Genomic DNA, 24,655 nt, shown 5'->3' on the forward strand with positions numbered 1-24,655 from the left:
TTAGTGACTAAACTTAACCGTCTCCTTTAGAGACTAAACTTAACCGTCTCCTTTAGTGTCTAAACTTAACCGTCTCCTTTAGTGTCTAAACTTAACCGTCTCCTTTAGAGACTAAACTTAACCGTCTCCTTTAGTGTCTAAACTTAACCGTCTCCTTTAGAGACTAAACTTAACCGTCTCCTTTAGAGACTAAACTTAACCGTCTCCTTTAGTGACTAAACTTAACCGTCTCCTTTAGTGACTAAACTTAACCGTCTCCTTTAGAGACTAAACTTAACCGTCTCCTTTAGTGACTAAACTTAACCGTCACCTTTAGAGACTAAACTTAACCGTCTCCTTTAGAGACTAAACTTAACCGTCTCCTTTAGTGTCTAAACTTAACCGTCTCCTTTAGAGACTAAACTTAACCGTCTCCTTTAGAGACTAAACTTAACCGTCTCCTTTAGAGACTAAACTTAACCGTCTCCTTTAGAGACTAAACTTAACCGTCTCCTTTAGAGACTAAACTTAACCGTCTCCTTTAGAGACTAAACTTAACCGTCTCCTTTAGTGTCTAAACTTAACCGTCTCCTTTAGTGACTAAACTTAACCGTCTCCTTTAGAGACTAAACTTAACCGTCTCCTTTAGAGACTAAACTTAACCGTCTCCTTTAGTGTCTAAACTTAACCGTCTCCTTTAGTGACTAAACTTAACCGTCTCCTTTAGAGACTAAACTTAACCGTCACCTTTAGTGACTAAACTTAACCGTCACCTTTAGTGACTAAACTTAACCGTCTCCTTTAGTGACTAAACTTAACCGTCTCCTTTAGTCGTCTAAACTTAACCGTCTCCTTTAGAGACTAAACTTAACCGTCTCCTTTAGAGACTAAACTTAACCGTCTCCTTTAGAGACTAAACTTAACCGTCTCCTTTAGTGTCTAAACTTAACCGTCTCCTTTAGTCGTCTAAACTTAACCGTCTCCTTTAGAGACTAAACTTAACCGTCTCCTTTAGTGTCTGAACTTAACGGTCTCCTTTAGTCGTCTAAACTTAACCGTCTCCTTTAAACTTAACGGTCTCCTTCAGTGGTCTAACTGCTTCTTCTGCAGGCTCTTGGGGGCTGTCGTCTCCGGACTCTCTGATGATGTCACAGCTCCCTCTGGTGGCTGATTCAGGAAATCACAGATTTATTTATTATCTTTTATTTTTGTTAAAAATTAAAAAACGACAAAAACATTTTTACACAAAACAAAAAATATATAAAAATAAACTCTTCACGTTTTTAATTTAAATCCTTAATAATTTATGTATTTTCATCATTTTTAAAATTATAATACTTAATTATTCTGGATTTTGTTCGTGTGTGTGCTTGTGTGTGTGTCCTTGTGTGTGTGTGTGCGTGAGTGTGTGTGTCTGTGTGTGTGTGTGTGTGTGTGTGTGTGTGTGTGTGTGTGTCTGTGTCTGTGTCTGTGTGTGTGTGTGTGTGTGTGTGTGTGTGTGTGTGTGTGTGTTATTATTTTATTGTATGATTTTATTTCAAAATTATTCCTTTTTATTTTTCCTAGTTTTAAACTAAAGAGCGGAACGTTTGAAGCTGTTTCCGTTTCCGGTCGGACCTCAGACGCTGACGGACCAAACAAATTGACGCGGTCCCGCCTCAGCTGCAGCTGCTTAGACTCAAAGACTCAAAGATTCAAAGACTCAAAGACTCAAAGATGAAGTTCAGAGCGAAGATCATCGACGTCTCCTGCCTGAACCACTTCACCCGTGAGTCCCGGCGTCCCGCCTCTTTCACGCCGCGCACCTGACGCTGCAGCCCGGGCAGCTCCCGCCAGACTCCCGCAGAGAAACTCACATTTCTCCGCGGAAGAGTCAAAACGACCCGTGCACGCGTTTAATCCAAACCTGACCGTACTTTTTATTAAGTGTTAGTGCCTGACTTCACTTCGGCTTATAATAAGTGCAGAAATAATTACTAATTTTAACAGAATTACATTATTTTGCACCAGTTTATAAGATCGAAAATGGAGAGAAGGCGCAACAGAAGCAGCTTTATTTCGCATGGGGTTTGGTTAAAACAATAAAACTCAAAATACATAAAAATATTAACGATGTAGAACATTTTTAATGTAATAAAGCAGAGATATTGATCAGAGGATGCACAGAAAGTCACAGTGTGGAGAACATGTGCATAAAGTAGTGTTTAAAATATATTATTAATACTCAAAGGAGCAATAAAGCATGAAAATTAGATTTTTAGTCGACTTTCAGGAAAGATTTTCTTTAACTTTAAGTATTGACAAAGGCAAATAAAGATTTATGACACGTTTATGCTCCTAGAGGACACTTTAACACACGTTTATGCTCCTAGAGGACACTTTAGCACACGTTTATGTTCCTAGAGGACACTTTAACACACGTTTATGCTCCTAGAGGACACTTTAGCACACGTTTATGCTCCTAGAGGACACTTTAACACACGTTTATGCTCCTAGAGGACACTTTAGCACACGTTTATGCTCCTAGAGGACACTTTAACACACGTTTATGCTCCTAGAGGACACTTTAACACACGTTTATGCTCCTAGAGGACACTTTAGCACACGTTTATGCTCCTAGAGGACACTTTAGCACACGTTTATGCTCCTAGAGGACACTTTAACACACGTTTATGCTCCTAGAGGACACTTTAACACACGTTTATGCTCCCAGAGGACACTTTAACACACGTTTATGCTCCTAGAGGACACTTTAGCACACGTTTATGTTCCTAGAGGACACTTTAACACACGTTTATGCTCCTAGAGGACACTTTAACACACGTTTATGCTCCTAGAGGACACTTTAACACACGTTTATGCTCCTAGAGGACACTTTAACACACGTTTATGCTCCTAGAGGACACTTTAGCACACGTTTATGCTCCCAGAGGACACTTTAACACACGTTTATGCTCCTAGAGGACACTTTAGCACACGTTTATGTTCCTAGAGGACACTTTAACACACGTTTATGCTCCTAGAGGACACTTTAACACACGTTTATGCTCCCAGAGGACACTTTAACACACGTTTATGCTCCTAGAGGACACTTTAGCACACGTTTATGTTCCTAGAGGACACTTTAACACACGTTTATGCTCCTAGAGGACACTTTAGCACACGTTTAGGCTCCTAGAGGACACTTTAGCACACGTTTATGCTCCTAGAGGACACTTTAACACACGTTTATGTTCCTAGAGGACACTTTAGCACACGTTTATGCTCCTAGAGGACACTTTAGCACACGTTTATGCTCCTAGAGGACACTTTAGCACACGTTTATGCTCCTAGAGGACACTTTAACACACGTTTATGCTCCTAGAGGACACTTTAACACATGTTTGTGCTCCTAGAGGACACTTTAGCACACGTTTATGCTCCTAGAGGACACTTTAACACACGTTTATGCTCCTAGAGGACACTTTAGCACACGTTTATGCTCCTAGAGGACACTTTAGCACACGTTTATGCTCCTAGAGGACACTTTAACACACGTTTATGCTCCTAGAGGACACTTTAACACATGTTTGTGCTCCTAGAGGACACTTTAACACACGTTTATGCTCCTAGAGGACACTTTAACACACGTTTAGGCTCCTAGAGGACACTTTAACACACGTTTATGCTCCTAGAGGACACTTTAACACACGTTTATGCTCCTCGCCCTCACCAGGAGTCGTCACCACCATCTCGAAGCTGACCAAGATGTGCGTCCTGCGTCTGACCCCGGACAACCTCTTCTTCGTTCTGTCCGGCAAAGTGGCCAACGGAGGCGTGAGCATGTGGTGCGAGCTGTCCCAGGTAAGAGTCCCGCGTCAGCGCCGAAGACGACTCTCAGACTCCAGAGCGTAACTCTGACACGTGACGTACGGCTCGTCCTGCCCCCCCCCCTTGCAGGCCAACTTCTTCGATGAGTACCAGATGGAGGGCGTGGCCCCCGAGGACAACGAGATCTGTCTAGAGGTGACGCCGGAGAACCTGTCCCGTGCCCTGAAGACGCTGCAGAACGCCAAGGCCGTCAAAGTCAAACTGACCAAGAAGCACTGCCCCTGCCTCACCATCGCCGCCGAGCTGGTGAGACCGTGAACGCCACCTTCTTTTGTTTTATTGACGTTTTTGTAAAGAGACGGGACGAAAAGAGAGCTGAGGAAGGCAAAGCTCTGGATCTACCGCTCAGTCCTGGTTCCTACCCTCACCTGTGGTCCTGAAAGCTGGGTCAGGACCCAAAGAACCAGGTCCAGGTCAGGACGCAAAGAACCAGGTCCAGGTCAGGACCCAAAGAACCAGGTCCAGGTCAGGACCCAAAGAACCAGGTCCAGGTCAGGACCCAAAGAACCAGGTCCAGGTCCAAGCGTGTGAACTGTGTTTCCTCAGGAGGGGGTCTGGAGTCTCCCTTAGAGAGAGGGGGAGAAGTTCAGCATCCGTGAGGAACTCGGAGTAGAGCCGCTGCTCCTTTGTGTTGAAAGGCGTTCCCAGGCCAGTGTGGAGATCTAATCTCTCCACCTGGTCCTGGGTCTTCCCTGAGGCCTCCTCCCAGCTGGACGTGCCTGGAACACCTCCCTAGGGAGGCGCCCAGGGTTCATCCAGACCAGATGATCCTGAACCACCTCAACTGGCTCCTTTCAACACAAAGGAGCAGCGGCTCTACTCCGAGTTCCTCACGGATGCTGAACTTCTCCCCCTCTCTCTAAGGGAGACTCCAGACCCCCTCCTGAGGAAACACATTTCACACGCTTGGACCTGGACCTGGTTCTTTGGGTCCTGACCTGGACCTGGTTCTTTGGGTCCTGACCTGGACCTGGTTCTTTGGGTCCTGACCTGGACCTGGTTCTTTGGGTCCTGACCTGGACCTGGTTCTGTGGGTCCTGAGCTGGACCTGGTTCTTTGGGTTCTGACCTGGACCTGGTTCTTTGGGTCCTGACCTGGACCTGGTTCTTTGGGTCCTGACCTGGACCTGGTTCTTTGGGTCCTGACCCAGCTTTCAGGACCACAGGTGAGGGTAGGAACCAGGACTGAGGGTAGATCCAGAGCTTCTCTTCTTCAGAACGCTGCGGTAGAGCGAACTTTACTTCTTGAAGGTGATTAAATCCATAGTGATTATTTCAGTTGCCGTTGACGACGGACTGAAGCGTCGTTGGTGCTTTCAGCTCTGCACAAATGATCCAAAAACAGATAAAGTTACCTAACCCGGTGATCTCCCGTCCAGCCGACCCTGTCCAGCATCAGCCGAGTCGTCACCCACGACGTCCCGGTCGACGTCATCCCCCGGAGGCTCTGGCACGAGTTCAAGGAGCCGAACATGCCGGACTTCGACGTGAGTGTCGGCGCTCTGCTCGAACCCCCCGGGGGACTTTATGTGTTTGTAGAGGAGCGTGCGTCTGTGGAGACACTCGTGTGCTCTGTCCCTGCAGGTCAGCATCTACCTGCCGCCGCTGAAGACCATGAAGAACGTCGTGGACAGGATGAAGAACCTCTCCAACTTCCTGGTACGTCTCAATGTTTAAGTCACAACCGGAAGAAACGATCCACATGTCAAACTTCGTGTGTGCGTGTGTGTGTGTGTGTGTGTGTCAGGTCCTGGAGGCCAACCTGAACGGAGAGATGAACCTGAAGATCGAGACGGACCTGGTTTCTGTCACCACTCACTTCAAAGACCTGGGGAACCCTCCGTGGGGTAAAGACCAATCCGACCGGGCGTCATCTTTCCACGGCCGCACCGAGGCCGCTCGCCTTTCCTGCGTCGGTTGTTCATACAGTCACACAAGGCTGGGGCGCGTTCACACCGGGGTGGAGGGGGCGAAACGAGAGTGTCGCATGCTCATATTTGGACCATCGCTCAAACCGCGTGAATGAAGACGCTTTGGTCGCGCTAATGGCGGCAGGTGGCAGCACCGGACTCGGCTCGGCACACCAGCTGCTGTTGCCCGGCTGCCGGTTGGTCGCCGTTTGGTGGCGCTGTGACAAAACAACGAGGGTCCATGGGAGGGCCGCAGCTGCTCCGGTGTTATGCTAGTGCTAACCAATGCTAACTTGGTTTATCCATTGGCTCAGATAAATAACAGGACAGACGACCTGATTGGCTGCCACGCCACTCGCCCGAAGAGTTCAGTTTGTACATCCTGCGCATTGGACGTGTCGGAAGCGGCGTCTGTACCTTGACTCTGTGTGTGACCCGTGACCCGGTCCCGTTGGTGGCGTCGGGTCTGTACCGGAGGGTTCACTGTAACAGGAGTGGGACGTTCGTAGATGTCGGACGGGAAGTTCTGCAGAGGGATTCTGCGCGATGATGGCGCCTTAACAAACATTTTGACGAGTCGTGCTTCTTCTCTCCTCGCCCCCTCCTCCCTTCTGAACGCGGCGTTAGGCGTGAAATCCCCTCGTTAGCGTTTTAAAAAGGGTCGTTTGGTGGTTTGCTTTCGTACGTCCGTGACATGAATGTCTACAGGGGAACTCCCAGGGAACGTCTTGTGTTTTGGGGGCTCGTCCACCACCACCACCTCGCCGTCTTCTACGTCTCCTGCTTTTAATTCGCCAAACTTTGGAGCGGATCTGAATCGTGGGGCGGAAACACGAGTAGTATTTCACTGTTAGCGTTTTAAAAAGGGTCGTTTGGTGGTTTTAGGTTTCGTACGTCCATGACATGAATGTCTACAGGGGAACATCTTGTGTTTTGGGGGCTCGTCCACCTCCTCAACCTCGCCGTCTTCTTCTACGTCTCCTGCTTTTAATACGTAGAATTCACATGAAGCAACTATGTGGGAAATGCGTGAATTGTTGCGCTTTACTTTCATTGTCAAATGCACGAGAACAGCCCGAAACTTAACTATCGGAGGGCGTCGGTCACTGGACTTCACTCTCTGTCGTCTCGAGTCATTGGGAAGTCGGAGAGAGCGTCTGGGCCGGGTCACAGGTCGTCTCAGGAGGTCACAGGTGACAGCAGGCCGTCGGCTCCGCGGTAAAGAGAGGTAGAGGGTTTTTGTTCGATGCTCGCAGTGGTGCGGCGGTGGAAAGATGAAGAACGTTACACCAATCACACCCGTTCAGGTTTTCAGTTGGGGAACCCGTCTCCCTGTCTGCTCCCCGTCCCTCCAGGTGACGACGCCTCCCAGGACGGCGGCCCGTCTCAGAGCAGGGACCCGGAGGCCATGGCCCAGGCCCGCGTGGACATCAGGAAGCTGCAGCAGTTCCTCATGGGACAGCAGGTCAACCCCAGCAAGGCCATGTGCAGTGAGTGAACCCTCAGGATGAGGAACACACTGAAAGAGTCACGTTGAGTCGTTCGTTCCCTCACTGCTCGACTCATGTTTCCCTCAGACATCGTCCACGAGAGGGTCGTCCACCTGATCCTGCTGCACGAGGACGTGTCGCTGCAGTATTTCATCCCCGCCGTGGCGTAGACGCCCTGCTCACTGTGAGAAGTCAAAAATGAACCTGTTTCGCGGTGTTTGGGGATTGAGACTAAACCCCCAACGTCTCTGAGTCTGAGGCCGCCGCGTGTCCCCACAGTGGAGCCCGGGAACACGTGGGCCGGGGTCAGGACGCGCTGGTGGATCCACGTTTATCAGGGAGGATTTGGACCCTTGAGAGAACAGAGGGAACAAGTTGCACATTCAGATTGTTCTGCATTAAAAGTGTTTGTGTTCCTCAGCCAGGAGCTCCTGTCTTTGCTTCAGTGTGTTTGTTTGTTTCCAGGTTCACTGAAAAAGCAGGTTTGCATCTATTTTTAGTCATTTTGCATCTTTTTGTGGTGGTTTTGCATCTATTTTTAGTCATTTTGCATCTTTTTGTGCTGGTTTTGCATCTATTTTTAGTCATTTAGCATCTTTTTGTGCTGGTTTTGCATCTATTTTTAGTCATTTTGCATCTTTTTGTGCTGGTTTTGCATCTATTTTTAGTCATTTTGCATCTTTTTGTGCTGGTTTTGCATCTATTTTTAGTCATTTAGCATCTTTTTGTGATGGTTTTGCATCTATTTTTAGTCATTTTGAATCTTTTTGTGGTGGTTTTACATCTATCTTTAGTCATTTTGCATCTTTGATCGAACTGCTGAGCTCTCGAATGGAGGACGACCCACTCTTGAGCACTGAGCTGCTGCTGGTGATCCCAGATCCCCCCCTGATGAAGCTGTTGCTCTCCCGCCTCATCTCTCCTGTTGGTTTGTGCAAATATGTTTTCCTTTCACAGTAAATCAGCGTCTGTCTTAAGGCGTGTTTCCCCGTCTTACCTCATTATAACACTATAACACTCTTACTGTGATTTGACTCCTCTTACTGAAGTGAGATGCAGGACTTTTACTTGCAACTGAGTATTTTTACGCAGCTTCTGCTGACGTCAAAGATCCTTCAGAGCTTCTTCCCCTCGGTGCGACGCTGACGCTGCCCTGGAGGTCGGCTCCTGCTGCCGTCCAAAGGTCACGTTTATTAAAGGTGTGTTCAGTTGCGTAGCACCTGCTCCCTGAGCGGCTCCTCTCCACGTTTGCTCGCTGTGATCTCAAACAGAGACGCTCCTGACTCGGCCGGCTGTTGTCGAGGAACCGAGGAACACGGTGAGCGGGTGAGTTTGACATCATCGTTAACGTCTCGTCCTTTAGTTCACGTGTGTTTGATTTGAACCCGGGTCGTTGTGTCTGTGGTTCACTAACATGATGATGACTCTTAAATGATAAAACCTGCTCGTTCTCTGATCTCGCACTGTTTTTCAAACGTTTAAAAGAACATTTGTCACTTTGAATGCAGTGTGGGACGGTCACACGCTGACGACATGGATGGATTATTGAACGGGCACAGGCCCAGGGGCCTTTAGGTTCAAGGGGCCCTTAAGATGCAAAATGACTAAAAATAGATGCAAAACCAGCACAAAAAGATGCAGAATGACTAAAAATAGATGCAAAACCAGCACAAAAAGATGCAAAATGACTAAAAATAGATGCAAAACCAGCACAAAAAGATGCAAAATGACTAAAAATAGATGCAAAACCAGCACAAAAAGATGCAAAATGACTAAAAATAGATGCAAAACCAGCACAAAAAGATGCAAAATGACTAAAAATAGATGCAAAACGATGCAAAATGACTAAAAATAGATGCAAAACCAGCACAAAAAGATGCAAAAGGACTAAAAATAGATGCAAAACCACCACAAAAAGATGCTAAATGACTAAAAATAGATGTAAAACACCACAAAAAGATGCAAAATGACTTAAAATAGATGCAAAACCAGCACAAAAAGATGCAAAATGACTAAAAATAGCTGCAAAACCAGCACAAAAAGATGCAAAATGACTAAAAACAGATGCAAAACCAGCACAAAAAGATGCAAAATGACTAAAAATAGATGCAAAACCAGCACATAAAGATGCAAAATGACTAAAAATAGATGCAAAACCAGCACAAAAAGATGCAAAATGACTAAAAATAGATGCAAAACCACCACAAAAAGATGCAAAATGACTAAAAATAGATGCAAAACCAGCACAAAAAGATGCAAAATGACTAAAAATAGATGCAAAACCAGCACAAAAAGATACAAAATGACTAAAAATAGATGCAAAATTAAATTAGTTTAACAAATAAGAGTAAAAAAAACCTTTTTAATAATTCAGTGATCTGCGTCTTTTATCCACTTTATGTGCAATTTATAAATATAACTTTACAATAATCACTATTATAACATAATTTATATATAAAGCAGCATAATATGATGTATAGGCCTCCATAGAAACATGCATAGAAGCACATCTACACACACACACACATATATAGATATATAACTGTAATGGCCCAGATTTGAAATGTGTCATTTCCTGGTAAAGTGGGCAGGAAGTAGATTCAGTGGGTTAACACACACACACACACACACACACACACGTACACACACACACACACACACACACATCCTGTGAGGAGGAGCTGAGGTGAAAGTGAAAGTATGAACGGAGAGCGTCCATTTTAAACCCAGAGCAGGAGACAAAGAGGTGAGTGTTCATACTTCATCATTACTCTCTTCATCCATTCATCCATTCATCCATTCATCCCAGGACTTGATCTGAGATGGAGAGATAGATGTGTTGTATCGCAGATAAACACTTTATTACAATGTGCTGTGGGGATTTTAAGGTGCAAGAGAGAGAAAGGTGCATTTCAGTGATAGGTCACTTTGAGTAGTGTGAGTGTGTCCTGAGCGTGGCCTTGCAGCGTCATAGAGTCTGACGGCAGCAGGTAGGAACTGTTTCCTGTGGCGTTCTTTAAGGCAGCAGGTAGGAACTGTTTCCTGTGGCGTTCTTTAAGCAGCAGGTAGGAACTGTTTCCTGTGTCGTTCTTTAAGCAGCAGGTAGGAACTGTTTCCTGTGGCGTTCTTTAAGCAGCAGGTAGGAACTGTTTCCTGTGGCGTTCTTTAAGCAGCAGGTAGGAACTGTTTCCTGTGGCGTTCTTTAAGCAGCAGGTAGGAACTGTTTCCTGTCTCGTTCTTTAAGGCAGCAGGTAGGAACTGTTTCCTGTGGCGTTCCTTAAGCAGCAGGTAGGAACTGTTTCCTGTGGCGTTCTTTAAGGCAGCAGGTAGGAACTGTTTCCTGTCTCGTTCTTTAAGGCAGCAGGTAGGAACTGTTTCCTGTGGCGTTCTTTAAGCAGCAGGTAGGAACTGTTTCCTGTGGCGTTCTTTAAGCAGCAGGTAGGAACTGTTTCCTGTGGCGTTCTTTAAGCAGCAGGTAGGAACTGTTTCCTGTGGCGTTCTTTAAGCAGCAGGTAGGAACTGTTTCCTGTGGCGTTCTTTAAGCAGCAGGTAGGAACTGTTTCCTGTGGCGTTCTTTAAGCAGCAGGTAGGAACTGTTTCCTGTGGCGTTCTTTAAGCAGCGAGGTAGGAACTGTTTCCTGTGGCGTTCTTTAAGCAGCAGGTAGGAACTGTTTCCTGTGGCGTTCTTTAAGCAGCAGGTAGGAACTGTTTCCTGTGGCGTTCTTTAAGCAGCAGGTAGGAACTGTTTCCTGTGGCGTTCTTTAAGCAGCAGGTAGGAACTGTTTCCTGTGGCGTTCTTTAAGCAGCAGGTAGGAACTGTTTCCTGTGGCGTTCTTTAAGCAGCAGGTAGGAACTGTTTCCTGTGGTGTTCTTTAAGCAGCAGGTAGGAACTGTTTCCTGTGCAGTTCTTTAAGCAGCAGGTAGGAACTGTTTCCTGTGGCGTTCTTTAAGCAGCAGGTAGGAACTGTTTCCTGTGGCGTTCTTTAAGCAGCAGGTAGGAACTGTTTCCTGTGGCGTTCTTTAAGCAGCAGGTAGGAACTGTTTCCTGTGGCGTTCTTTAAGGCAGCAGGTAGGAACTGTTTCCTGTGGCGTTCTTTAAGCAGCAGGTAGGAACTGTTTCCTGTGGCGTTCTTTAAGCAGCAGGTAGGAACTGTTTCCTGTGGCGTTCTTTAAGCAGCAGGTAGGAACTGTTTCCTGTGGCGTTCTTTAAGCAGCAGGTAGGAACTGTTTCCTGTGCCGTTCCTTAAGCAGCAGGTAGGAACTGTTTCCTGTGCCGTTCTTTAAGCAGCAGGTAGGAACTGTTTCCTGTGGCGTTCTTTAAGCAGCAGGTAGGAACTGTTTCCTGTGGCGTTCTTTAAGCAGCAGGTTGGAACTGTTTCCTGTGGCGTTCTTTAAGCAGCAGGTAGGAACTGTTTCCTGTGGCGTTCTTTAAGCAGCAGGTAGGAACTGTTTCCTGTGGCGTTCTTTAAGCAGCAGGTAGGAACTGTTTCCTGTGGCGTTCTTTAAGCAGCAGGTAGGAACTGTTTCCTGTGGCGTTCTTTAAGCAGCAGGTAGGAACTGTTTCCTGTGGCGTTCTTTAAGCAGCAGGTAGGAACTGTTTCCTGTGGCGTTCCTTAAGCAGCAGGTAGGAACTGTTTCCTGTGGCGTTCTTTAAGCAGCAGGTAGGAACTGTTTCCTGTGGCGTTCTTTAAGCAGCAGGTAGGAACTGTTTCCTGTGGCGTTCTTTAAGCAGCAGGTAGGAACTGTTTCCTGTGGCGTTCTTTAAGCAGCAGGTAGGAACTGTTTCCTGTGTCGTTCTTTAAGCAGCAGGTAGGAACTGTTTCCTGTGGCGTTCTTTAAGCAGCAGGTAGGAACTGTTTCCTGTGGCGTTCTTTAAGCAGCAGGTAGGAACTGTTTCCTGTGGCGTTCTTTAAGCAGCAGGTAGGAACTGTTTCCTGTGGCGTTCTTTAAGCAGCAGGTAGGAACTGTTTCCTGTGGCGTTCTTTAAGCAGCAGGTAGGAACTGTTTCCTGTGGCGTTCTTTAAGCAGCAGGTAGGAACTGTTTCCTGTGGCGTTCTTTAAGCAGCAGGTAGGAACTGTTTCCTGTGGCGTTCTTTAAGCAGCAGGTAGGAACTGTTTCCTGTGTTGTTCTTTAAGCAGCAGGTAGGAACTGTTTCCTGTGGCGTTCTTTAAGCAGCAGGTAGGAACTGTTTCCTGTGTCGTTCTTTAAGCAGCAGGTAGGAACTGTTTCCTGTGCTGTTCTTTAAGCAGCAGGTAGGAACTGTTTCCTGTGGCGTTCTTTAAGCAGCAGGTAGGAACTGTTTCCTGTGGCGTTCTTTAAGCAGCAGGTAGGAACTGTTTCCTGTGGCGTTCTTTAAGCAGCAGGTAGGAACTGTTTCCTGTGGCGTTCTTTAAGCAGCAGGTAGGAACTGTTTCCTGTGGCGTTCTTTAAGCAGCAGGTAGGAACTGTTTCCTGTGCCGTTCTTTAAGCAGCAGGTAGGAACTGTTTCCTGTGCCGTTCTTTAAGCAGCAGGTAGGAACTGTTTCCTGTGGCGTTCTTTAAGCAGCAGGTAGGAACTGTTTCCTGTGGCGTTCTTTAGGCAGCAGGTAGGAACTGTTTCCTGTGTCGTTCTTTAAGCAGCAGGTAGGAACTGTTTCCTGTGGCGTTCTTTAAGCAGCAGGTAGGAACTGTTTCCTGTGGCGTTCTTTAAGCAGCAGGTAGGAACTGTTTCCTGTGGCGTTCCTTAAACAGCAGGTAGGAACTGTTTCCTGTGGCGTTCTTTAAGGCAGCAGGTAGGAACTGTTTCCTGTGGCGTTCTTTAAGCAGCAGGTAGGAACTGTTTCCTGTGGCGTTCTTTATGCAGCAGGTAGGAACTGTTTCCTGTGGCGTTCTTTAAGCAGCAGGTAGGAACTGTTTCCTGTGGCGTTCTTTAAGCAGCGAGGTTGGATTCGGCTGCTCTGAAGCTCGTCCAGGGTTTCATGGAGGTGATGAGAGACATCGTCCGTGATCACCAGCAGTTCTTCATCCTGTGCTCCAGCACCTCCTCCAGGGGGACGACAGCAGACCCGGCCTTCTTTATGAGTGTGTTCAGTGTGTTTGCGTCTTTTGCTTTGATGCCCGCGCCCCAGGACACCACAGAAGAAGAAGAAGATGGTGCTCGCGACAACAGACTGATAAAACATCTGAAGCATCCGGTTGCAGACGTTGAAGGACCTGAGTGACGCCGGCTCAGGCCCACCCAGACATGAACCCGGAGTCCTCAAATGTTCCTCTCTTCCTGTTTGCGTCCTGCAGCCAGAGCCGAGAACCTGTGGTTTAAACCGCTGTGATGATGCAAACACGTGTTATTCTTAATAAAGCACATAAAAAGCTGCACCTCTGACTCTGTTATCATGTGTGTTTGTGTCAGCAGTGCTGCTGACCTGAGAAGATGAGTGGGGACGGATCCTACTCTGGACTATTCAGAAATGCGTCCAGACCTCCGGGCTCTGGTCCTGAACCCGGACCCTCAGACCCAAAGTAAGACCCTGTTTCTACTGTAGACCTGGACATGGTTCAGTGTAGATGGATGGAGCTACGGTGACGCCACCCCTAACCACAGACTGCGTAAAAACAGATGTAGCGTCTCCGTCAGGTCCGTTCTCTAACTCGATCCAGTCGTCCTCGCCTACAGGAGTCTCCATCTTGTCCGACTTTGACTCCTCTGACCATAAACGGGCATGTATGTGACGTTGGGGGGAGGGGCGTACGTCCATCTGGCTGACGTTTACCTCCGAGGAGAAGTGAGGGCCAGAGGCTAGCTGTCACTCAAGAGGCCACGCCCCTAATTATTCATACACTTGAACCTCCAATAAAATAAAAACTAGCCCCTCCCCCTCAGTGTTGTCATGGAGACCTGAGCTAAACACACAGACTAGAATGTTCTTTTGTCCTTAAACAGGTTTAATGATGCTGTGTAAACGGCCTGTTTAACATGAAACCTGCCCCTAGTGGACACTCAGAGAACTGACGCTGACGGAGCTTCCTGATTGGACCAAACAGGAAGTCTCTCTCTGTGGGCGGGGCTTGATGTCAATGCCCAATCTGAGGGGGCGCTCGTGCAGATGGTCCATCTTTTTAAAAAAGTAGCTACGACTACACCGCTTGGACAAACCAGTCAGCGCGGTCTGAGGTGGACGGGAAACAATACGCGCTAAGTTTGCTAGTGATCGTAATCAAATTTGATTTGGTTTGAATTTCTGTGCACGCATCGCCATGACGTCATCAATGCGTGTGACGTGTTACGGCGTGATGACGTATAGGCAGCAAGAAGCATTCTCCGAGGCCCAGGTAGTGTGAGTACAAACGGGCCTGGAGGGGGGGACAAGGACCCTAAAGCACGGGGCACGGGACGGAGGCACAGTGGGAGGGCGCCCTCAGAGGGTCCAAACCCTTAAAGAATCCATTTTACAAACTTACTTGATCCAGATTCTGATTCAGGGTTCAGCTTAATTCTCACTAAACAATACAGTGCACAATGAAATGCAGTTGTAGCCCGTGTGTGTGTGTGTGTGTGTGTGTGTGTGTGTGTGTGTGTGTGTGTGTGTGTGTGTGTGTGTGTGTGTTAAACGTTTGTTGTTCCCACAGACGGAGACCAGAGTCTTCAGTGTCCAGCCGTCCGTCTTTGAGGAGTGACTGCTCCAGAGTCACACCTCCGTACTTCAGTAATGAACCTGGACCCTCGCACACAGGGTAAGAGACGTTTGACTGACTGCAAGATGTTTTCAGTGTTGTCAATAATTACATGAGTCTACGTTAGCGTAGACTGTGGATGGATGTAGCTACTATGATGTCACCTGTTGGTTTGTCGTTTCGAAGCCTCGACTTTGGTATTTTGGGCGTTGCCATCTTTGATTTGAAACCAGACGTGGTCATTTTTGGACAAGGTGCGGAGCTGGGGAAGAGTGCTAAGCAGCTTTAAGCTCGGCTCCACTGTCGTTTCAGTGACACTGTGCTAAGCTAAAGGGCAAAGAGGGAAACTGCAACACTGATCAGGCAGACGATTGCCGGCAGGTTAGCTGGGAGCGCTGTCTTCTGCAGTGACACAGAGCCGGTTACAAATCACCCTATAGTTACCAGACAATGCTAGCCCGAGCTAGTTGACGTTAGCTTTGTTCGCAAGGTGCAACAGAACGCTGATGACAACTGATGATTTTCCAGCGACCAAGAACAAGATACTGGTTCAAGGTTTTTAGCTTAATTCTCATTTTATAATACGGTATTGCACAATGAAATGCAGTTGTAGCCCGTGTGTATGTGTGTTCACAGACGGAGACCAGAGCCTTCAGTGTCCAGCCGTCCGTCCTTGAGGAGTGACTGCTCCAGAGTCACACCTCCGTACTTCAGTAATGAACCTGGACCCTCCCACACAGGGTAAGAGATTGTTTCTAACACCGAGGACACAAAGAACGGTTTAAACTAATATTTAATTGTACAAAGAACAAGGGAATCCAAAAACAGGGGAAACAAACAAACAAAACGTGGCGAGACGGTCGAGGGTGGACAGGAACGGGATCACGGGAAACTATAACTAAAGAGAACAAAGAACAAAGGTTAACGACAAACAAACAAGCGCGAAGATTCATTCATTCATTCATTCATCTTGAACCGCTTGTCCCTGTCGGGGTCGCGGGGGGGCTGAAGCCGATCCCAGCCGACATCGGGCGTGAGGCGGGGTCCACCCTGGACAGGACGCCAGTCTATCACAGGGCACCGAAGCGTGAAGATATAACCAACAAAGTACGGGAGCCGACCGACGAGAAGTTACCACTTAAATAAGGAAACGATCTGTCACTGAATGTGTCTCGCAGCAGGGGGTCATCAGTGGAGCTGGATACAGCTGGGTGGAACCACGCCTACCAGCTCCAGACAGACACACACCAGGAGGGGAGACACATGCAGGGCACCACAGACAGACACACACCAAGAGGGGAGACACATGCAGGGCACCACAGACAGAGGGAGACACATGCAGGGAAACACAGACAGACACACACCAAGAGGGGAGACACATGCAGGGCACCACAGACAGAGGGAGACACATGCAGGGAACCACAGACAGACACATACCAAAAGGGGAGACACATGCAGGGCACCACAGACAGAGGGAGACACATGCAGGGCACCACAGACAGAGGGAGACACATGCAGGGCACCACAGACAGAGGGAGACACATGCAGGGAACCACAGACAGAGGGAGACACATGCAGGGAACCACAGACAGAGGGAGACACATGCAGGGAACCACAGGCAGACACACACCAAGAGGGGAGACACATGCAGGGCACCACAGACAGAGGGAGACACATGCAGGGAACCACAGACGGAGGGAGACACATGCAGGGCACCACAGACAGAGGGAGACACATGCAGGGAACCACAGACAGAGGGAGACACATGCAGGGCACCACAGACAGAGGGAGACACATGCAGGGAACAACAGACAGAGGGAGACACATGCAGGGAACCACAGACAGACACACACCAGGAGGGGAGACACATGCAGGGAACCACAGACAGACACACACAAGGAGTGGAGACACATGCAGGGAACCACAGACAGAGGGAGACACATGCAGGGCACCACAGACAGAGGGAGACACATGCAGGGCACCACAGACAGAGGGAGACACATGCAGGGAACCACAGACAGAGGGAGACAGATGCAGGGCACCACAGACAGAGGGAGACACATGCAGGGAACCACAGACAGAGGGAGACACACGCAGGGCACCACAGACAGAGGGAGGCACATGCAGGGCACCACAGACAGAGGGAGACACACGCAGGGCACCACAGACAGAGGGAGGCACATGCAGGGCACCACAGACAGAGGGAGACACACGCAGGGCACCACAGACAGAGGGAGGCACATGCAGGGCACCACAGACAGAGGGAGACACACGCAGGGCACCACAGACAGAGGGAGACACATGCAGGGCACCACAGACAGAGGGAGACACATGCAGGGCACCACAGACAGAGGGAGACACATGCAGGGCACCACAGACAGAGGGAGACACATGCAGGGCACCACAGACAGAGGGAGACACATGCAGGGAACCACAGGCAGAGGGAGACACATGCAGGGAACCACAGACAGACACACACCAAGAGGGGAGACACATGCAGGGCACCACAGACAGAGGGAGACACATGCAGGGAACCACAGACAGAGGGAGACACATGCAGGGAACAACAGACAGACACACACCAAGAGGGGAGACACATGCAGGGAACCACAGGCAGAGGGAGACACATGCAGGGAACCACAGACAGAGGGAGACACATGCAGGGCACCACAGACAGAGGGAGACACATGCAGTGCACCACAGGCAGAGGGAGACACATGCAGGGAACCACAGACAGAGGGAGACACATGCAGGGCACCACAGACAGAGGGAGACACACGCAGGGAACCACAGACAGAGGGAGACACATGCAGGGCACCACAGACAGAGGGAGACACACGCAGGGAACCACAGACAGAGGGAGACACATGCAGGGAACCACAGACAGACACATACCAAAAGGGGAGACACATGCAGGGCACCACAGACAGAGGGAGGCACATGCAGGGCACCACAGACAGAGGGAGACACACGCAGGGCACCACAGACAGAGGGAGGCACATGCAGGGCACCACAGACAGAGGGAGACACACGCAGGGCACCACAGACAGAGGGAGACACATGCAGGGCACCACAGACAGAGGGAGACACATGCAGGGCACCACAGACAGAGGGAGACACATGCAGGGAACCACAGACAGAGGGAGACAAACACAAACACAAAGTAAAGACTAACAGAAAACAGGAATCCTGACAGACAGCAGTGGTGTTTACGTTTGCTGTTTGTCTTCAGCTGAGTTGGGTCGGTACACGCTGTTCTGGCTTGTTCATGAGTGAGACGGAGTTGTTGCAGAAACTGATAGTGATGGTACACAAGACTGTACTGGGTGAACAGATTCAAGACCATTAATGAACCCACCACCATTTTGGTCTTGGTGATAGTTGGAGCTAAAGCCTCCATTTTACAAACTTCTGATTCTGATTCAAGGCTCAGCTTTGTCATGAGCAAAGACAGTATTGCATAATGAAATGTAGTTGTAGCCCGTGTGTATGTGTGTAAAACATTTGTGTTTTTTAACAGTCGGCGACCAGAGTCTTCAGTGTCCAGCCGTCCGTCCATGAGGAGTGACTGCTCCAGAGTCACACCTCCATACTTCAGTAATGAACCTGGACCCTCGCACACAGGGTAAGAGATGGTCTCTACTGTTGGTGTAGTGTGTAGTTAAACTACCCAACGTGGTCTGTCTTTGGTAAGGGGGAGGAGCCTCTCTGCATCACCTGTATACTTGGACAGCAGCAACTGGACTCACTCTGGTGGTCACTCACTTCTGGTCTTGTCCAGAGAACCGTCTGGCTTTTAAGCTAAACTTGCCATTTAAGAGTCTCTTTTTTAACTTCTGATCCTGGAGGTTTGTTTTCCTGCTTGCCATCCACAATGTTACTGCCTCATCACTTCCTGATTTCCCAAATTAGGGGGCGAGCTGAGGGTCATGTGTGTCTCATCACATCTCATCTCATCTTCAGCCTCTTATCCGGGGTCGGGTCTCAGGGGCAGCAGCTCCAGCAGGGGACCCCAAACTTCCCTTTCCCGGGCCACATTAACCAGCTCTAACTGGGGGATCCTGAGGCATTCCCAGGCCAGTGTGGAGATCTAATCTCTCCACCTGGTCCTGGGTCTTCCCCGAGGCCTCCTCCCAGCTGGACGTGCCTGGAACACCTCCCTAGGGAGGCGCCCAGGGTTCATCCTTACCAGATGATCCTGAACCACCTCAACTGGCTCCTTTCAACACCAAGGAGCAGCGGCTCTACTCCGAGTTCCTCACGGATGCTGAACTTCTCCCCCTCTCTCTAAGGGAGACTCCAGACCCCCTCCTGAGGAAACACACTTCACACGCTTGTACCAGCGACCTCGTTCTTTTGGTCATGATTCAGCTTTCATGACCACAGGTGAGGGTAGGAACGTGTGTGCGTTACACAAATTTGTGGAGTTGAGAATTTGCGCTCACTCTCACTCATCTTCAACCGCTTATCTGGAATCTGGTCGCAGGGGCAGCAGCTCTAGCAGGGGACCCCAAACTTCCCTTTCCAGAGTAAGCAATCCACCGGTTTCCTGCTGAGAGCCATGGCCTCAGATTAAGAGGTGCCGATCCTCATCCCAACCGTTTCCCACTCGGCTGAGAAGTGCTGAAGTTCACTGACCGACAATGCCATCAGGACTACATCATCTGCAAAAAGCAGAGATGAGATCCTCAGCCCACTGAACCGAAGGCCCTCCCCATAACAACTACACCTCGATATCCTGTCAATAAAAATCGCAAACAGGATTGGTGACAAAACGTAACCCTGGCAGGTTGCCGACCCCCACCAGGAGTGAATCTGTTTTACTGAGTACAGAGATTGCATCACCCTGAGATGTGACCCCCTCATCACATACTCCCGCAGCACCTCCCACAGTATCTCCGTGGACCCGGTCATGTGCCCTCTCCAGATCCACAAAGCACATGTAGACTGGATGGGCACACTCCCAGACCCCCTCCAGGATCCTGGAGAGTGCAGAGCTGGTCCGTTTTTCCACGTCCAGGACTGAGTCCACATTGTTCCTGTTCAGTCTGAGGTTCTACAGGACGAACCTCCTTTCCGGCACCTTGGAGTCGACTTCACCAGGGAGGCTGAGGAGTGTGATCCCCTGTAACTGGCTCACACCCTCTGGTCCCCCTTTCTGAACAGGGACCACCACCCCGGTCTGACACTCCTTTTGCACTGTCCCAGACTTCCACCAGTGTTGCAGAGACGTGTGGACCAGGACCAGGACCAGGACGGCCCCTCCAAACCCAAAGCTTTCAGCATTCCTGGATGAATCTCATGGATCCCTGGGGCTTTGCCTCTGTTGAGTTGTTTGAATTCCTCAGTGACATCGGCCAGGGATATTGATGACAATCCCCCATCAGCCTCCAGCTCTGCCTCTACAAAATAGTGTGTAAGTCGGATTCAAGAGTGTCTCAAAGTGCTCCTTCCACTGCTCGAATACCTCACCAGTTGAGTATTGAGTATTCCGAGATAACATATCCCGGAAGGACTCCTTCTTCAGTCGGACAGCTTCCCTGACCACCGGGGTCCACCACGGTCTCCGAGGGTTACCGCCCCTTGAGGCACCTAAGACCTTGAGGCCACAGCTCACCGCTGCAGCTTCAGCAGTGGAAGCTTTGAACACTGTCCACTCGGGTTCAATGCATCATTTTTGGTTAAACTACGTTAAGTTAATTTGAAAGTGAAAGAACTAATGTGACATGTTATAACACAAACACACTGTCTTCATCTCCACAGAGTGAACCAGAGGAGTCGTGTTGCTGTGGAGGAGCAGCGGTATCACTGTGCTTCCTGTCAGGAGCTCCTGCAAGATCCAGTCTCTACCAGCAGTGGACACTGGTTCTGTCCCCAGTGTGGAGAAAGATTCAGATCAAGACCCGGACGTAAGACTGAACATGTGGTTGATGCCCTCATGTCTGAAAACCAGATTCTTCCTGGTTCACTTGATCTTTAAAACCCTTTCTTTATCGTTTTGTTTTGCTTGTTTAAAATTTGATCATGAAAATAATCGAAAAATATGTTTTTCTTTCGTCTTAAAATGTTTGTTTACTTTCAGCAGTTAGTGGTCTGCAGGAGGTTTTGGATAAACACAAGATCAGTCTGAAGAAGCGATGTGAACACGTGACTGAAGGAAGTGATAAAACAGGAAGTGATGAAACAGGAAGTGGAACCCCTCTCAATGACATCTACACTGAGCTCTTCATCACAGAGGGTCAGAGTGAAGAGGTTAATACCCAACATGAGGTGAGGCAGCTTGAGACCACTTCCAAGAAGAAGATCTTCAATGACGCTCCAATCAAGTGCCACGACATCTTTAACGCCTTACCTGACCAACGGAAACACATCAGAGTGGTCCTGACGAACGGCGTCGCTGGCGTTGGAAAAACCTTCTCGGTGCAGAAGTTCACTCTGGACTGGGCCGAGGGTTTGGAAAACCAAGATATCAGTGTGGTGATTCTGCTTTCGTTCAGGGAGCTGAACTTGATCAAAGATGAGCAGTACAGTCTTCTCCAGCTGCTGCAGGTTTTCCATCCAACACTACAGAAGGTCACAGCACAGGAGCTCGCTGTCTGTAAACTTCTGTTCATCTTTGACGGCCTGGACGAAAGCAGACTTTCACTGGATTTCAGGGACATGATAGTTGTTTCTGATGTCACGCAGAAGTCATCAGTCAACGTGCTGTTGACAAACCTCATCAAGGGGAATCTGCTTCCCTCGGCTCTCATCTGGGTAACTTCCCGACCTGCAGCAGCCAACCAGATCCCTCCTGCATGTGTTGACAGGGCAACAGAAGTACGAGGCTTCACTGACCCCCAGAAGGAGAAGTACTTCAAGAGGAAAGTCAGTGATAGAGGTCTGTCCAGCAGAATCATCTCTCACGTCAATAAGTCCAAGAGCCTCCACATCATGTGTCAGATCCCAGTCTTCTGCTGGATCACTGCTATAGTTCTGAGGGACATGTTGACTACAGACCAGGGAGAAGAGCTGCCCAAGACCCTGACTGAGATGTACTCACACTTCCTGCTGGTTCAGACAAAGAAGAAGATGCAGAAGTATGGTAACAGGTTTAAGAAGAGTCCACAGGAGCTGATGGAGGCTGACAGGGAAGTTCTCCTGAAGCTGGGGAGGCTAGCGTTTGAACAACTGCAGAAAGGAAACATCATGTTCTACCAAAGAGACCTGGACCAGTGTGGTCTTGGTGTCATAGACGCCTCGGTGTACTCAGGAGTTTGTACAGCGATCTTCAAAGAGGAACGTGTTGCCTTCCAGCAAACAATCTACTGCTTCGTTCATCTGAGCATTCAGGAGTTTCTGGCTGCAGTCTACATGTTCCACTGTTTCACTTACGGGAAAACTTGGGTACTCAAGAACTTCCTGGGAGAAGACTGGAAATTCAATAACAGTGAACCAACCCTGGACGCCTTCCTGGAGAAAGCCTTGGAGAAATCCCTTGAAAGTGAAAACGGTCACCTGGATCTGTTTGTTCGCTTCCTTCACGGCCTCTCTCTGGAGTCCAACCACAGACTCTTAGGGGGACTGCTGGGTCGGACAGACAACAGTCCAGAGATCCTCCAGAGAGCCATCGACCGCATGAAGGTGATGGACAGTAAGGAGACCTCCCCTGACAGGAGCATCAACATCTTCCACTGTCTGATGGAGATGAACGACCACTCAGTCCATCAGGAGATCCAAGAGTTCATGAAGACCATGAAGACAGAAAGGCGATCCCTCTCAGAGATCCAGTGCTCAGCTCTGGCCTACATGCTGCAGATGTCAGACGAGGTTCTGGATGAGTTGGACCTGGAGATGTACTGCTCAAGGCTGGAGGGACAATGGAGACTGATTCCTGCCGTGAGGAACTGCAGAAAGGCTCGGTTAGTTCAGATGTGATTAAAACTGCAGTCGGCAAGTCTTGCAGAACGAGTAGACTCAGTCAAATTTCGACTCTCACGCCCCTCCCCCTCTACCAACGAGCTACTCGGCTCCCTCCCTTAGAGCGCTCACCAGTGCGCCAGATCTTTGTGAACGTGCCCGTCTCTTCTCTTGTCAATAAACCGCATGCAGTACATGCTACACGCAGGTAGCCTGGCTAACTTACTGACGGATAGCAGCTGCTAACATCAGTATACGTATACCTAGCTTCCATTTGGTTTCAGTGAATATGATCAAACAAATCTTGCCGACTTCAGCTTTAATAAATAAACAGCTAAGATAAGTTAGCTCTTAAAATCCACACACAATAAAATGCAGTCACTTATTCTTTATTCAGATTGGGGGGCTGCCAGTTGTCAGAGGCGGGCTGTGCTTCTCTGGGCGCGGCTCTGAAGTCCAACCCCCACCTGAGATCGCTGAAGGTGGAGTTCTTACAAGTCTTGGTTCCAGGAGTGGAGCACCTGTGTGCTGGACTGGAGAGTCCAAACTGTAAACTGGAGAGTCTGAGGTCAGTCCACGGACGCCCTGCGGACGACCCGTGCACCAACATAGCTCACATCCACGACGTTGTACATTTGTCTTCTGTTCTTATTTTCATTCTGAAGTCACAAAGTCACTGCACGGGTTTTAGAGACACGCTCATTGATCAGGACGGAGCGATCGTGAGCTGCACATTAAGTGCGCCCTCCCACTGTGCCTCCGTCCCGTGCCCCGTGCTTTAGGGTCCTTGTCCCCCCCTCCAGGCCCGTTTGTACTCACACTACCTGGGCCTCTGCGAATGCTTCTTGCTGCCTCTACGTCATCACGCCGTAACACGTCACACGCATTGATGACGTCATGGCGATGCGTGGCTTTGTTTCCAGATCTTTCCGTAGACCTCGGAGTTTTTGTGCGTCTTGTCGACTGTTTTTGAATCTTTTCATCGACCAAATCTGCAGTAAACACTCCACCTCCGCAGCACACCAACGTGAACCTTTCACCGCCATTGTTTGAAATGTCCGCGCATGGTCCCTCCTTCTTTTTTCTACGTCCCAACAGGCGCACAGGAAATGACCTCAGAACCGCCGTAGGCCTCGTGCTCGTGCTCGTGCACGTGCGCACGCTCGTGCTCGTACACGTGCAGACATGCTTTACTAAAGCCCACCTCTCCCAAACGGGCCGTGGACAGCAAGCGTGCTGCTCCTAGACGCGGTACGGTTGCACTCACACTGGTCAAAGGAACCAGACTTTAGACGTGACACGTGCTGGGGCACGGCACGGAGGCACAGTGGGAGGGCGCCCTTAGAACCTGAACACATCTGATTGGATTATAAATAGATATGTATCAACATCATTTATGCTTTATTCAGGTTGAGGGCCGGCAGTTTAGGCGGGGACCAGAGTGATGCTCTAGTGGCCTCAGCGCTGAAGTGCAACTCCTCCCAGCTGAGAGAGCTGGACCTGTACTGGTTCAACCTGAACGACTTAGGGCTGAAGCACCTGTGTGACTCTCTGAGGAGACCAAACTGCAGCCTGGAGGCTCTGAGGTACGACGCCATTTTGTTTTCTGTGCTGAGATTGAAACTTGGAAACATCCCTGCGTCCTGTTGGGTTCAGGTGCTTGGAGTTTCCTTTTTCTAGACCTTTAAGGAGCCGTTTCCTCTCTGTTCAGACTGACGGACTGCAGTTTGTCAGAGACCAGCTGTGCCGCTCTGGCCTCCGCCCTGAAGTCCAACCCCTCCAACCTGACGGAGCTGGACCTCAGCGACCACTACCACCTCAAGGACTCAGGAGTGAAGCGTCTGTGTGAATTCCTGC

At 49.2% G+C, this 24,655-nt stretch overlaps 2 protein-coding genes across 4 annotated transcripts in view; both read left to right on the top strand.

Moving 5' to 3' along the window:
• The first annotated feature begins 1,616 nt into the window (after positions 1-1,616).
• On the top strand, positions 1,617-7,515 carry hus1 (HUS1 checkpoint clamp component). The gene is made up of 8 exons (XM_083935807.1): positions 1,617-1,747; positions 3,695-3,822; positions 3,919-4,095; positions 5,228-5,335; positions 5,433-5,507; positions 5,596-5,695; positions 7,114-7,248; positions 7,336-7,515. The coding sequence occupies exons 1-8, from the start codon at positions 1,696-1,698 to the stop codon at positions 7,416-7,418; spliced, it is 858 nt and encodes a 285-aa protein (XP_083791933.1). The 5' UTR covers positions 1,617-1,695; the 3' UTR covers positions 7,419-7,515.
• Positions 7,516-13,595: 6,080 nt separating this feature from the next.
• Positions 13,596-24,655, top strand: part of LOC310963576 (NACHT, LRR and PYD domains-containing protein 12-like) — a 13,966-nt gene continuing 2,906 nt past the window's right edge. Inside the window, exons 1-9 of one of the 3 annotated variants that reach the window (XM_083936443.1) lie at positions 13,596-13,747; positions 14,855-14,959; positions 15,536-15,640; positions 18,420-18,524; positions 20,663-20,808; positions 20,982-22,800; positions 23,196-23,366; positions 24,208-24,384; positions 24,510-24,655. The exon at positions 24,510-24,655 is cut by the window's right edge and continues 31 nt beyond it. In XM_083936443.1, the coding sequence (XP_083792569.1) occupies positions 13,659-13,747; positions 14,855-14,959; positions 15,536-15,640; positions 18,420-18,524; positions 20,663-20,808; positions 20,982-22,800; positions 23,196-23,366; positions 24,208-24,384; positions 24,510-24,655 (2,863 nt within the window). In that variant the 5' untranslated portion in view covers positions 13,596-13,658. The remainder of the gene's footprint in view (positions 13,748-14,854; positions 14,960-15,535; positions 15,641-18,419; positions 18,525-20,662; positions 20,809-20,981; positions 22,801-23,195; positions 23,367-24,207; positions 24,385-24,509) is intronic. The other 2 variants (XM_083936444.1, XM_083936445.1) reach the window with 2 other exon arrangements.

The sequence above is a fragment of the Echiichthys vipera genome (assembly GCF_963691815.1).
Source record: "Echiichthys vipera genome assembly, chromosome: 21".
NCBI lineage: Eukaryota > Metazoa > Chordata > Actinopteri > Perciformes > Trachinidae > Echiichthys > Echiichthys vipera.